Below are 13,899 nucleotides of genomic sequence, written 5' to 3'. Positions count from 1 at the left end.
CTTGGACATGTTAAGAATAAACTCCAGTGCTGTGATCTGTTAAGAGGCAATCTGGATTTACTTTGTGTGTGTTTTTTTTTTTTTATTGCATTGTTAGTCATATATATATATAAACAGACAATGTGTGCCACAAAGTTCAAACACTTAGTATGAGTTGATCAGTTTTCTTTTTGGATCATGTTCATATATACAGGTACTGTAGACTGAATGATTTATTATACCATTTGTTTTTTTCAAATGTTAGTACCAATTTTTAAAGACTAAGTAATACTAATACTTTTTTGAACCTTGTTTATTAAGGAAACCTTGTTTTATCCATGATGTGACCACATAATGTGTAGACGTGAATAAATGATATTTTGCAAAGAGGAGATCAAGTTCATTTCTCCATAATAGGGCCTGACCTACAGCACTAGGGATTAGAGCTGGATTTTAGATTGCAATGAGGAGCCAGAAATCTAATGTAAAAAAGTAAATGTTCTGTCATCTGAATCTTTGAAATTACAGCTTGTAAATCATAATCAAACTGAGGATTTATAGAGTTAACCATTATTATTATTATTATTATTTTATTTAAAATGAATTCATTTAAACCAGATATTTGTATAAAAAGCTGATGGAACAGCTGCTAACAAAGTGAAAACATGATTCAAACCATCTGCGCTTTACTGTGTATTTACAGAGATCTTACAGATTGGCAGGATGTTGCTTGGTGTTGCCAGGTCAGCAGGTTAATGCTCAGTTATGGTTGCCAGGTTGGGCATCATCTCTGTTTGGGAGTTGGTACTGGAGACTGACCATATGTCACTCAGCCCTGTAGGGAAAAGTTGTGTATTAATAAAATGCTTTTATTACAGTAACAGCAACCAGAAAAGGGGAAAAACGCATAACATATTAAAATAAAATATTTGAGTTAGTGTAATTTATCTTCACCTCTCATGGTTCTCAAAGGATCTACAACTGCTTATTAGTTTACAGTAACATACCTGTTTTGAAGTTGCTGTAAGTGCCATTGTCTGGTGTGATTTTGCTGCCTGAACAAAAAGCCAATCCTCTCTCTCGCCACCTTCAAACAAACATCACAACTGTTAAAAGGTGGACACACGTGTTCTTAAAGACAAATACCACTGGAAGTATCTAAAAATACATCTGCATTTACAGTCCTACACATTGAGGCTTCAGTAAGTATTCACATGCCTTTCTTTGTGTTCTAGATTTAATGGTACTGTTGTGTAATCTACACCCACTGAGTCAAAATCACTGTTGTGAATATCTTAGACATCTGAAACAAAGATGGTAGAAAAAGCCTAAAAAGAAAACTGCTGGTTTCATGTTTGACCTTAATCTGTAAAGTAAAAAAAAAAAATGCTGTGAAGTAAAGTTTCTCGAAAAAGTATAAAGTTGCACAGAATAGATTTAAACAAGAATCTTAATAAATATACTGTGTGTCTTCGTGTCTCACTGAGGGAGATTCACCAGTGAAAGATGAAGATGATGAGGATCAACACGAGGGACAGCAGATCAGTGAGAATCCACATCAAGTTATACTCATCTGGACTCTGAAACGGATAAAAAGTGCATTGTGGAAACTTCAAAACAGACATGTTCCTAACCCCTTCATCATATAGTAGGTTAAAAGAAATTAAATTACAGGGTTGTTGTCAATACACTAAATGAGTGCATCTCCTAAAGGCATAATTTTTCCCCTGGTTTGCATTTAGTAAAGATTCAGTTTAGTGTTGTTTAAATGTTGGATGCTGTTTTTTCTTTGTTTGGTCTGGAGCAGGTCAACAGTATCTGTTAGACCACTATTTAGTACTCATAGAAAAACCAAAGTTACTGTACAATGACAGATCAAGACCATTATTACAGGTGTGTGGCTTGTGGCTGAACGTGGTCTCACCATGAGGAAAAGAGGGGAGCTCATGGTGCTGAGGAGCTGGGGAGCGTTGGTGGTGACGGAGTGGACTCCGTTACACCAGGCCAGAGAGTACAGCCACGGCTGGCTGATCACATACAGGTTGGTGGTGATGTTCACAGCAGCGTAGTCACTGCATACAAGTGAGGACAAAGTCACGTTGTGTGACTCAATACTAGGGCCATGTTTGACCATCACAAACAAACCTGATGAGCTCGGGTGACATGGAGCTGTAGTGCAGGTTTAGTTTAACAATGTGCTCAGTATGGAGCTCCTCTAGAGGGAGCCGACTTCCAGACGTCTGCTGGAGCTCAGGATCCATTTCCTGCACCAGAGCCCTGAGATCTGACGGCAGCCACAGCACCTGATGAAAGTATTGAACACACATACACACACGACAGGCAACTATTTTACAATCAAATTGATTAAAGAAAGGACTAAATATGGCTACTGTAACTTTTGCACATCATTATGTTTGGAATTAAAGAGGCTTTACTGTAACAACTGAATGGAAAAACTGAAGAATCCGTCTCACCTGTGAGGAGTTAATGGAGGACTCATTCTGCACGACTTCCAGCGTGCGCTGGATCCAGGTATCTCTGTAGGGGTGTCCTCTGGGTGGACGGTAGAGGTCAAAGATCACCAGTTTGTCTGTCTGACCTGCCAGCTGGAGGTAAGCCTGCAGGCTGCAGACAGACTGGTTTCCTGCCTGCTGTTGGTCCTTTGCTCCCAGAGAGCCAACTGTACCAAATGGATTGTGCTAGAAGAGATAACCATATCTAAATTAATACTGTGACACAGTATTGTAGCTAGTTATGCCGTGTCACTTCGAAATGTGCTTGATTACAGTTATTTTAGTCATCTGGGATTCTGGGACGTAATAATGAAGCACTACATTATGTTTGTTTCTCTAAGCTTATGTGACTCACAGAGAGAAACCAAGTCCCAGCATCAAGGCTCTCCAGTTCGGCCCAGGTGAACATAGCAGCCGGCGTGTCAGTCCGGTTGGGGAAAACCTTGTGAACATTGGTGGTCCGACGCAGAGTGCGGTCATGCATCAGAAAGGGCACCCCATCAAAACTGCATACGAAACCATAAGTATTAAGTGTTTTATACAGTGATTACAGAGTCTACACACCTCATTGATCAGTTTCTATCTCTCGCAATAAACATTTTATGATCCTGCATCTCAGGAGTTTAATAATACCCCATTGATGGTATAAATCTGTGATAACTGACCTAATAGTGACATCCGTCTCCAGACCATCACTTCCAGCTTCCACTGCCTTCTCAAACGACATCAGTGTGTTTTCTGGAGCCAGCTGCAAACACGGTTACACACAATGATAATCCAGACACCACCATTACATTTACATGTAGCAGGTGCAGCAGCTTAAAGCTGTGTTAATGCATTTAATGGCGGGAAAATGCAAAATGTTTAAACAAAGTGAAAAAGCAATTTGCATGTACTGGACACAGTCAGTGTGCAGAGGAGAGCCACACAACCACAGCAGGAAGGATGTGAGCAGTGTTCCTGCTGTCTAAACAATAAGCAGAGCCCTCACAGTATCCAAGAAAAGGTCTGACTGCACTGATTTGCACTGGCTTTTTTTCCCTTTTAGCCTGTCTCAAACAAAACAAGACATTGTTCTTGGTTCTTGATGGTCTGCACACTTTTTACAATCAAGTATTGACTGTAAATGAACCAAACTTAATTTCTGCTTTGTCATTATGACAGTAAATTACTTTGATTCAATTTTATTTGTATAGCGCTTTTAACAATTGTCATTGTCGCAAAGCAGCTTTACACAAACAAACTATGGAAGTTAACATGAACATTGAATGTGTATGAATCATAATCAGAATGTCCCTGATGAGCAAGTGGCAAGGAAAACCTCCCTGAGAGGGCAAGAGGGCAGGAAGAAACCTTGAGAGGAACCAGACTCAACAGGGAACCTATCCTCATATGGGTGATCTGATACTATGTGTTAGGCAACAGGCAGTTCAGTATAAGAGTTAAATTACAAATCTATTTTTATATTCTGTTTAGTAAGTAGCCGTCTTGTGTGGATTATTTATTCCTGCTTACCATGGGTGCTCCTCTATGGCCGATGAGCGCTGGTGCAGGGCCCAGGGTCCCCTTCTTTTTGATACAAGGAGAATATAAACCAAGGGGCACCAAATAAACGGTAGCCAGGATAGTCAGGTACACCCCCATGATCAGGCAGCGTCTTACTGAAACACACATTTTAATGTGTAGAGGGTAATTGAACTCCACAAGTAAATCAAATGTGACAAAATGTGCACCTCACCTCTGCTGTTCATGCGAAAGAAATGCAAAGCTATTGGCCAAGCCAGCGTGGTCATCAGTAAGACTCCACCCAAATGTAAGTAAGGTGCTGTTATCTGCTCAGAGCACAACACAAAATCAATCGTGAGTGGAAACAAAATAGAAAATAAGTAAAAGCTGATGGGAAAAGAGGAAGAGAGTCACCTGGAAGGAAAGTAGTAAAGTCGTCCATTCATTACCCCAGAGGTCTGAGAGGACGGCGGTGGCTACGACGGAGAAAGTCAAGCTCAACAGGATCCCAACCTAACAGACAGGGAAAGAGAAAATCCAGTTATAATTATGTGCACATTAGTGTCACTTCTGCACATGTACATACAAAACCTGGAGACAGCGCTGTATTACCTTGTGACTCCAATGTAAATGGAGCTTCTGACCCTCTGACAGCAAACACACAGCCAGCAGCTGGACAGAGGAATAACAGACAAGTTAGATCTGATAAGTGATGCTGTGAGGAAGTACACAGATTTGTTTAACATCCACAGTATTTGCAAAATAGGCTGACGTCTACACACCATGAAATATAGATTATAATACATGTTTGTTTCTGGTTTTCAAACTGATTCAACTACTTATGACCTTTAAGAGACATTTCAGAATCTTTTCTTTAGTTCAACATGTTTTTTGCTTCTTGTGGAGAATTAGAGGAGTTTGATCCCCCTGCAATGTTTACATTAACATGAACTTAGAGCAGGGAGCACTGGAAACGGTGACAAACAGTTTGCCTCGTACCAGCACTCCATAGCTTAGAAATGAAAACGTTAAATCTCTTTTTGAGTTGTACATAAACAGAAATGCAAAGCGGCAGTGTGATTTTAACTACAGAACTATTTCTTCAGACAAAAGTTTACCTGTCTGCCAACCAACCCGAACAGTGACCAAAAATGTTAAATAGTCATCTTTAAAACTGAAATCTTGAAATTAACAGGGAGCCAATGCAGGGAGGCAAGAATAGGTGAGATATGGCTACATCTCCCCGATCTCACTCTGGAGGATAATCACATATTGCCATAGGTTAGATTTTTAAAGATTTTCCATAGAAAAATCAATGCACAAATAAATACCCAAAGACTACGTTACAATTAATTAAACAATGACTTTTAATAAAGAACTCAGTGTTGTGTTTGTGTCTCACCATGAGCACAGTGATGTAAGTAAAGAAGCCAGCAGCGATCACCAGCAGCACCACAGACCAGGGAAACCAGAATCCCAAGTTCCCAAAGTTAAACCTTCACATCCAGAGTGATGTGAAGAACAGAGGTAAGGACAGGAAGACTGTTAGTGACCATTAGTGGACGGATTTAGTGAAAATACCTGAAAGCAATAATAAAATCTCTGACGTGTAGACAGACAAAGCAATACTGTACATAACCCACCAGTCAAAGTCATTGTAGTCGTTCTCCGCTTGTCCCCAGAAGTAGAGGAACACCAGCGTAACGCAGAAAGCCGCCACAAGCAGAGCAAAACTGGCACCTTCCAACTGTCAGCAGAGACAATACGTTACACCGCCCTTTGATAAACATCATGCAACTTTCATTTATTAACTTGTTAAAACTGAAGATGGAAAATTCATCAGTGACCTCTATGGAGAAAGAGTAGTTCAAATAGAAAGGCAGGTGATGTTTGTGGATGAATGTTAAGACACACACACACCGCGCTACTTTTTTGGTTGAGGTTTACTCAATATGAATCCACATGTTCAGTACTGAAGTTACAAAATGAATGATTTAATGTGAAAATTTATCCAGACTTCACTAAAATGCCTGGATGCTTGACACAATATTGAAACTGATATAGTCCAGTGGGGATCAGCAGGCACCTTTGACCCTCTAGGAGTATTATCCAGCGTGATATAAAAAGATTGAGGACACATACTGACCAGCTGTGACCAGTGTGAATCTTGAGCTGGTTGTTTTCTGACCTTGTTGCAGCAGCAGTCTCCTGGCTGAGTGCAGTTCCCCTCATAGCGTCTCCACTGGCAGCTGTACAGAGCTGCGAGACAGGACACTAGAGGCTGGTGCTTGTAGCGTTTCAACAATTTAGCGCGAAGGCAGCGGAGTCGGCCAAACTGCAGCTGGGACAGTGTGGGTGGCATGGTTCATACACAACATGTCACACTGTCCTTGTGTTCTCACAGCTGAAAAAGATAAGATGCTCTCATTAAATCTCTACAATACACATATAAAGACTTTACAGTAACATTACGACATGGTCTGCAAAACCATTTGAGGTTGTCTTGCTTTTGTCTCTTCATTGCACCAAAGCAGGTGAAACTGATGCTGTCACTAAAAGACATGTTGAAGTTTAACTGAGTTGGTTTTTTTTTTCCCCGAGTTCCCTTATTATTTTTGTCTAAATGTGAAACAAAAACTACAGTCTAGACGTCAAGTATTTGGACAGTTGCATTTTTGCACCTGCATTTTAGGAAACAGATAGTTGTTGATTTGGGGGAAACTAAAATGCTCATTAGGTTTTTGCAGAACACTACCCAGAGAAAATGGACCTGTGCAGACTGGTAGGAGGATTCAACCCTTTTTTTTTTTTGTTTGTTTGTTTTTGAGATTGAGATTTTTTTTTTTAACCATCGTCCTGAAATCTCTCAAACCCTGATTTAACTAAGACGAAACTGCTGTTTTGTTTGTTTTGTATACAATTTCTTTTTGTTTTGCTGCAGTTCCCAGAAAGGTAGAGACAAGTTCGCTTAGTTTGCTTTGTTTTCCATAGTCACGCTTCCTCAAATATGGCAACTCAATGCTAGAGATGATCAGGTATTATCCACTGTGTGTGTGCAGTATCTGTAGGACTTATATTATTATTATTATTATTATTATACTCATTATTTGAATTCTCAGTCTGTACTTCTCTGTGGTTGCACCTCACTCAAAAGCCTGCTTGTTGCAGAATATACACAAACTAACTGCTAAGAAAACAAAGCTGTCTGTATCACATCTGATACTATTCAATGTATTCACGTAACCTAATGCAGCCTTGGTTACTGCCACCAGAGTAAAATGATCCCACACGTTAAAAGTGATCACTTGCAGAGTTTGTGTCTTCATTCATATGTTGTTTAAGCCGAATTGAAGAATGGGTCCTAACAATTTATAAACACTTGTGTTCGAGCGGAGCCACTTGTCCGCCTCTGTTACCAAGCGTGATTATTTCAAAATGACAAATAATTTCAATTGAGTTTGGCGATGCCCTAAATAACAGAGGAAAGAAGCGAGCGTATTGCTGAGCCAAAACGGAGGATGAAGCTGATCATCACTGAACACACATCGTTGACAAAGCCGGAGCAGTAGTCTGTCCTATCTTTTAACATCAGGATGATGTTTTCCTACCTCCAGCCCGGTTCTGCCTCCCGGTGCACGGCACAGATGAAGCCGCAATGCGTCGGGTCGCTCCTCGCCGATTATTGTCCACAGTATGATGGCCTTGAATGATGATTTGTGTCAAGCTAACCAGAGTTACTTACCCGGGTAGAGGAACAGGAATGCATTTCTTAGAAATATATAAAGCCCAGTTTTTACGCCAAGTGCCATCGGATGGTGTCTACAGAGACATTTTACCTGTTGCCTCCTTATATTCGTGCGGAGGCTTTGTGTTTTCAATCATGATGTCCACTCTACATGTTCGACCAAATAAACATTAAGATTATTTTCTACTAAAACTCTGAACCACTATGCAAATTTAATACGTGATTTCATTTGGGAGAGTTGAAATTTAAACAAACTGCAACAATAATAAGAGTATTATTTTGAAAGTTATAGCGGAAGTAGGGTTTTGTAAATGATTTTATTTCTTTACACTTGTTGAAGTCGATGCTCTTTGTCTCACTGACAGACTGCCACCTGGTGGTAAACTGTTCATCACCAGGTGAGTCCAGATTATTAATTTTTCCTCAGCTCATTAAATTTATCCTGAATTAATCAAAGATAAAAAAAAAAAAAAAAAAAAAAAAAAAAAAAGCTAAGCATAGTCTATAATACCTGCTCAGAGAAGCAAAAAAAGTCCAAACAAGTCTTTCAAACATTTTTGCTTGCAGTTTTATGCATTTAAAATTATATTTATGACAAAATGTGCAAAAAGTGGAGGGGTCTGTACTTTCTGAAGTGACTGTAGGTACCACAACACAACCAGAAGAGGGACACTGCTGGTCCAGTCACACCATCGGCCAGCAGTGCAGACACGAAACAGGTTCAACCTCATGAAAACTCAACCTGATTTAGTGACATTAGTCTGATCTGAACAAGAATTTACTTTCAGGTGAGCATACAAGTACATCTAATAGGTAGATAAACCAACAGAAACAAGCTTTATTAAATTGTTACTGCTAGTGTGGTCCACAAACTCCTGGATGAATGTGAACTTCATTCACTTGTTTATATTTTCTCCAATTCCCACCCACACAGAGGAGATAAATGATCCCTGCTGCCTCGTTTGGAGCTGCTGGGAAGGGAACTTGCCAAAATCCTTGTATAGTAAATGTTAACATGTGTTTCCCCTAACAGGAAACAGCAACGCTAGTTTGTTCACAACTTTGAAAAACAGGTTTTAAAATATTAATGGATAAACACACCTAGAAAGGATTTGGCTGAAACTGAAGTTTCTGCAAACATGCATTTCTGGTTAGTATGCAGTTTGTCTTCTGTTTAGTCATCTTCAAAATGTAGTGGTCGTCTATTGTAATGAAGAGGCAGAGGACTGGATAAAATAAATTCACCTTCATTGTCAACCATTACAAATAAAATAAATTAAATAAATTTAAATCTTCTATTAGGACAGAAACACTTGGGCAAAAACAAGTAAATATGGGTAATAAGGGCAGGCCTGATAAGCTCTGGCTTCTGCCTACACCTTTTAAGTCAGTACTACAAGTTGTTTTTTAACTTTTGTATACATTTTTAAAATAAAATATATAGTGTGTACATATGTGTTTTAATTGTAATGCACAAATAAAACTCAATATGTGTCACTATATGCAAAAACGCCCCCACATCCTGAAAAAGTTGTGAAACAGCAGTTGCAGGAATTTTCCGCCTCAGGCTGAACCTCACTGTGTACTCCCACTTCCTGTTACAACTTCCAAAATAATACTCGCTGTAAACGCCAGAGAGAAAGGTTGTTTTTATTATTATACTCACGTCAGTGACATGTAAACTAAACTTCTCCCTCCCTCTTGTTTTTATATAAATACAACTGGGGGCTTTAACAAATAAAACTGGAGTAAATTTGTTGGAGGGGGGCATTTTGAGGAGCGCATTAGTATATTGACATATGGATGGGATCTACTCTAAATACATTTCTGAACGTATCAAATTCAACAGCGAGGTTCATCGATTATACTGGAGAACTATATGTCGATAAGGAAAATGTTATATTTGACAATAACCGCTTAAAGAGCCGCTAACTCCAGAGACGCTTTTATCTTGAAGGCGCATCCTCTTAGTTTCCTGTGTCAGTGTGCGCGCGTTGACGCAGCCGCGGTGGAGCCGCGTTGGTGCCACTAACTTCAACTACGATACTTAGAAGTCTCCCGTCAGGAGGATCGGGTTGTATCACAAGCTGAAACCGGAGGACGCCGGTGAAATGACTGACCTGTGGGTCTCCGTGGCGGTGCTGGGTGCTGCCGTGCTCCTCAGCGAGGTCATCCGCCGGACGGCCGCGCGTCTTTTCCCCGGCGCGTGTTGGGTTTACCTGCTGGAAGCGGCGTCCACCTTCCAGCTCTGCGCCTGCACACATGAGCTCAAACTACTGGGCGAGACGGCCCGGCTGGAGCTGCCGGTCAGCCTGACCCTCACCTACTCCATGACGGCCATCCACGTCTCCACTTTCCGCGGAGCGGCGTGTAACCCCAGCGGGGCTTTGGAGAGCGTTTACCGCGGGACCAGCACGTTCAAGGTGGCCCTAGTCCTCATCGCCTGCCAGTTCGGAGCTGCGGTCGCCGCGCGGTGTTTCGCATCCTCTGTATGGTCGCTGGCTCTGTCCGACGTCCACCTGCGACACCAGAGGTTCGGGTTCCGGTGCTTCGACCCGCTCGGTGGCACCGTGCTGGAGGCCGCGGCCGTGGAGCTGGCCTGCGCCTTCACAGTCCAGGCTGCAGTCCTGCACATCCACAGAGTGGATCCAAGCCTCCGAGCGCACTGCATCGCTGCGCTAATCACGGCTCTGGTTTACGCAGGTGTGGTAATGAGCGGTGTCACCTGGACGCAGACGAACCCATGACGCTGATTCAGTGAGACAGGAGACAAAACATACACAGCATCTAATTAATAATTCAATACTTTAAAAGTATCGATCAGATGAGTAAAAGAAGCTCATCACAAGGTCCCAGAACCAAAAGCAGCACCTTGAGATTATTTAAACTTTGTCTACAACCAGTTAAATTTAATGCACTGTGACAACTCAGACACTCTTAGTCAACTCCTTATTATAAAATATCCATGCACAATGTTTTGGCCCATATCTATTTATTAGAGATGCAGGAGAGGGAACTTGAATCATGGCATACAACAGTTGTTGTACATTGTACATCCACCCTTAAGCTCTTCAATGACTTGATTAAAATGACGTAATCACAATGATAGACACAGACAGTGATTATCAGTGACCATATTGATCTCCTGCTGACAAGGTCGGTTACCGTTCAGTGACAGGGAGGTTGCTCAGTGGCCATAAAACCTGTAGTTTGCTGTGGGTCAGTTGGTTTGTGGTCATGACATTGTGATGTCGTTGTGTTTTTTTATATACAAAATTATTCATAAGCCAACTGAGATACAGAGACCAATGAAAATAATTGTTCATTGTAAATGTTGTGCCACTATAGTCTGTGAGGTTTTATTACCATAAAACACACAGGAGCCGATTTCAAACTTGTGACTCTTCTCCCTCTGTGCAGGTGGAGGTATTTCAGGAGCTGTTTTTAACCCCGTCCTGGCCTTCTCTGTCCAGTTCCCCTGCAGCGGCCACACATACTTGGAGTACTGCTTTGTTTACTGGCTCGGCCCAATTCTAGGTAAGGACACCAAAACCACACCTGTAGTGCAGTAAAACTATCCGATAGCTGTACCGCTTATTGTTAGATAACACACAGTAAGTAAACATGTGGTTTTATGGATGCAAAATGTAAAAAATACACCTGTAACTAAGCTTACACATTTATATACGAAAACTGCACCTCACTGCTTCTGTCACTGCTTTACATGAGACCACACCTACTACACAGCACATGTGATATACATCCTGCCCACCACAATAACATCCTGTGCCAACCACGTGTCCCCAGGTGTGGTCAGCTGTATTCTGCTATTTGAGAAGATCATCCCTTTCCTGTGTGGAAAAAGCACCACTGGGTTGGACGTCCCTACTGTGCAGAAACAGAAAACACAGTAGCTGCTACGTGGGGACAGGTCAAGTCAGCTGACTTAGTTTTTTCCATGTGTATGTGTGAATAATACCAGTGTAATTAACTTTATTCCACTTGGCATTAACATGGCAGCTAAAGTTCAGTTCTGACTTGTGCATGTGCCTCAAACTGGATGATAAATCTTAATTAAGTATGAAGAGTTTAAAGCCGTGTGTGAAGCTCTTGCGGTTTGTCATCGGTAAACATAAAACACATCAAGTCCACGGACACTGCTCAGCATGAACAGTGGTACACCAGTCTTCTCAACCTATTGTAACCTAATTATAGTATTTAGCAATGATTTTGCCACATTAGGTTGCTGTCGTTAATCTAATAGTTAACAAATATTTAATGAAATATATTTAAAAAAAATAATTTTAGCAATTTTGAAAGTAAAAATGCTGGTTCCAGCTTTTTAAATGTGAAGATTTTATGCTTCTGATATGATGCTAAACTGAATGCGTCACCTTTGGGTGTAGTGAATTAAAAAGGGATCTGTGCTTAACACAACTGAAAATGTAGTTTTTGTCAATGTGCTACTGTGTAGTTTATAACTTTTATAACCGTAGGACGCAGAGGAGCAGAGAAGGAGCAGAAACAAACACACGGCTCCAGCTCTTTATGGGAATGACTGGCAAGAGGACAATATAAAACATTAATTAAACTGTGAAGAGACACAGACCTGCTGCTAACACACCTCGAATCTTAATTTTGTGGCATAAGAAGCATTAATACGATACTTGAATGAATATACTTATTCATTTAATGCACACTAATGTTAAAGGTGAAATTTCCATCTTCCTAAATTTTGTTATGTATGTATGTTATATTGTTATGTAGTTATATTTACATAATTTAACACTTGCTGATCCACGTGCTGTTCATGCTGATTTTATGAAGATATTCAGAAGCACAACAATATAGAAACAAAGTGTAACGTTGCTTGATTTGAGACTGTAACACACTGCAGCCATCACCAGTTCACATGAAACTACATGAGGTCCCACATGAATGTATTAGAACTTAAGACGCACACAGCTTAACCAAAGGATGCAGAGCAAACAATGAATAGAAGTAGTTAAAATGCAGATAAGTAGGCCGTTACAGCTGGTTAAGTTTGTCACTTTCTCTATGCAGTTTGGTAGTTCTACATGTATCACGTTACAATATATATATTGTACTGTTAGAGGCTATTTTATTTTCACTGCGTTTAATGTAACACAATATCCAGTTGCCTCAGAAAGTATTAAAAACTTGTCTCTTTTTGCAGACTTTATTGTGCTCTACTTTACATTTTACATGGATAAAATGTGTGAGTTTTACTCATTATTCTAAATAAAAGTGTCCAATGTCTTAATCACTGTGGAGCAAAGTGAATTAAAGGTGAACAGCACAAACATTTAAATGTTTGGTTTGTCTTAGTTTCATTTTGAGTCTACTTTGCACAGTTGTCGAAGCCTTACAGTGTCAGTGTTATAATCATCTGTGATAGCACCAGAGTGTTTTTCTAGTTTTTCTGTAAACATAACACACAAATTAACCTTTATGTTTAGAAGACCAAATGTTTTATTGTTGTCTCTGTGTTTGTCTGACTGTAACCCTAACCCTGCATAAATCATTGAGTTTAATTAATAAATTAATTATTATTAGAATAATATTGTTTATGGTTAATATTGACAGATTTAAAAGTATATTAGTGTAATATCTGCTTTGGTTTGGGTACATTAACTTTTTCCATGTTTTTCCTTGGCTGTCAAAGCTGCAGAAACTTCCATTTCTCTGTGAATCGAAGAAAGAACATAATCATTTCTCATCTTTAAATACCTCTAGAGTATGGATTATAATTTGTTTATGAGAAAATCATTCTACACCTGTATCATAAGAATGTATATAAACATAATTTTTTTCTTACTACTCTGTTGCCTGTAGCTATACATGTTTTTTAGCATTTTGTATAGTATTGTAATTTACATTTGAAATATTTCGATTAAAACATCATTTTGATAAAGGTAAACTTGTTTTTCATATGTTGTTTACGTGTTGAATGTTATCTACGCTATAGGGACGACAGTGGAGCTGTTGTTTGGTATGTGGCTGAGTCAGTCTGCACGGGAAGGGGGTCAGAAGGAGCACAAAGGTCACATTGTGTAAAACTTACCATGCAGGGCAAAGTACCAGGTGCTCAGAGGTAGACAGGGTTTTATATCTACTAGCGGGACTACTTTAACT

At 40.1% G+C, this 13,899-nt stretch overlaps 2 protein-coding genes across 4 annotated transcripts; one reads left to right on the top strand and one right to left on the bottom strand.

Annotated features, from left to right (window-relative positions):
- Positions 1 to 84: 84 nt before the first annotated feature.
- On the bottom strand, positions 85 to 9,954 carry LOC113169617 (glycerophosphodiester phosphodiesterase domain-containing protein 5-like). 3 transcript variants are annotated; one of them, XM_026371181.1, is made up of 16 exons: positions 9,864 to 9,954; positions 6,145 to 6,402; positions 5,642 to 5,745; positions 5,401 to 5,494; positions 4,611 to 4,670; positions 4,413 to 4,511; positions 4,231 to 4,324; positions 4,008 to 4,153; positions 3,158 to 3,240; positions 2,848 to 2,998; positions 2,454 to 2,678; positions 2,125 to 2,282; positions 1,904 to 2,051; positions 1,477 to 1,559; positions 987 to 1,066; positions 85 to 814 (listed from the first exon to the last, which is right to left on the bottom strand). In XM_026371181.1, exons 2-16 carry the CDS (start codon positions 6,358 to 6,360, stop codon positions 732 to 734), a joined length of 1,824 nt encoding a protein of 607 aa, XP_026226966.1. In that variant the 5' UTR covers positions 6,361 to 6,402; positions 9,864 to 9,954; the 3' UTR covers positions 85 to 731. The 3 variants fall into 3 exon arrangements, with proteins under 3 accessions (XP_026226966.1, XP_026226965.1, XP_026226967.1); XM_026371180.1 differs by lacking the exon at positions 9,864 to 9,954 and adding an exon at positions 7,607 to 7,850; XM_026371182.1 differs by lacking the exon at positions 9,864 to 9,954 and adding an exon at positions 7,607 to 7,849 and having other exon boundaries at positions 6,187 to 6,402.
- Positions 9,714 to 13,673, top strand: LOC113169619 (aquaporin-11). The gene is made up of 3 exons (XM_026371183.1): positions 9,714 to 10,446; positions 11,164 to 11,280; positions 11,551 to 13,673. The coding sequence occupies exons 1-3, from the start codon at positions 9,855 to 9,857 to the stop codon at positions 11,655 to 11,657; spliced, it is 816 nt and encodes a 271-aa protein (XP_026226968.1). The 5' UTR covers positions 9,714 to 9,854; the 3' UTR covers positions 11,658 to 13,673.
- The last annotated feature ends 226 nt before the right edge of the window (positions 13,674 to 13,899 follow it).

Source organism: Anabas testudineus, chromosome 14 (assembly GCF_900324465.2).
Source record: "Anabas testudineus chromosome 14, fAnaTes1.2, whole genome shotgun sequence".
NCBI lineage: Eukaryota > Metazoa > Chordata > Actinopteri > Anabantiformes > Anabantidae > Anabas > Anabas testudineus.
Note: the sequence above shows the minus strand (reverse complement) of the source record. Positions and strands in the feature narration are given on the sequence as shown.

Bases quoted from the DNA above. Each gene is read 5' to 3' on its own strand.
- LOC113169617 (XM_026371181.1), bottom strand. From the start codon at position 6,360: ATGCCACCCACACTGTCCCAGCTGCAGTTTGGCCGACTCCGCTGCCTT. The intron at 4,671-5,400 runs GTGAGACACAAA...TCCTCTGTCCAG, and splicing joins CTTACATCACTGTGCTCATG to CTGCTGGCTGTGTGTTTGCT. The intron at 3,241-4,007 runs GTAAGCAGGAAT...CCGTGTTTGCAG, and splicing joins GCCATAGAGGAGCACCCATG to CTGGCTCCAGAAAACACACT.
- LOC113169619 (XM_026371183.1), top strand. From the start codon at position 9,855: ATGACTGACCTGTGGGTCTCCGTGGCGGTGCTGGGTGCTGCCGTGCTC. The intron at 10,447-11,163 runs GTGTGGTAATGA...CCCTCTGTGCAG, and splicing joins CACGGCTCTGGTTTACGCAG to GTGGAGGTATTTCAGGAGCT. The intron at 11,281-11,550 runs GTAAGGACACCA...ACGTGTCCCCAG, and splicing joins CTGGCTCGGCCCAATTCTAG to GTGTGGTCAGCTGTATTCTG.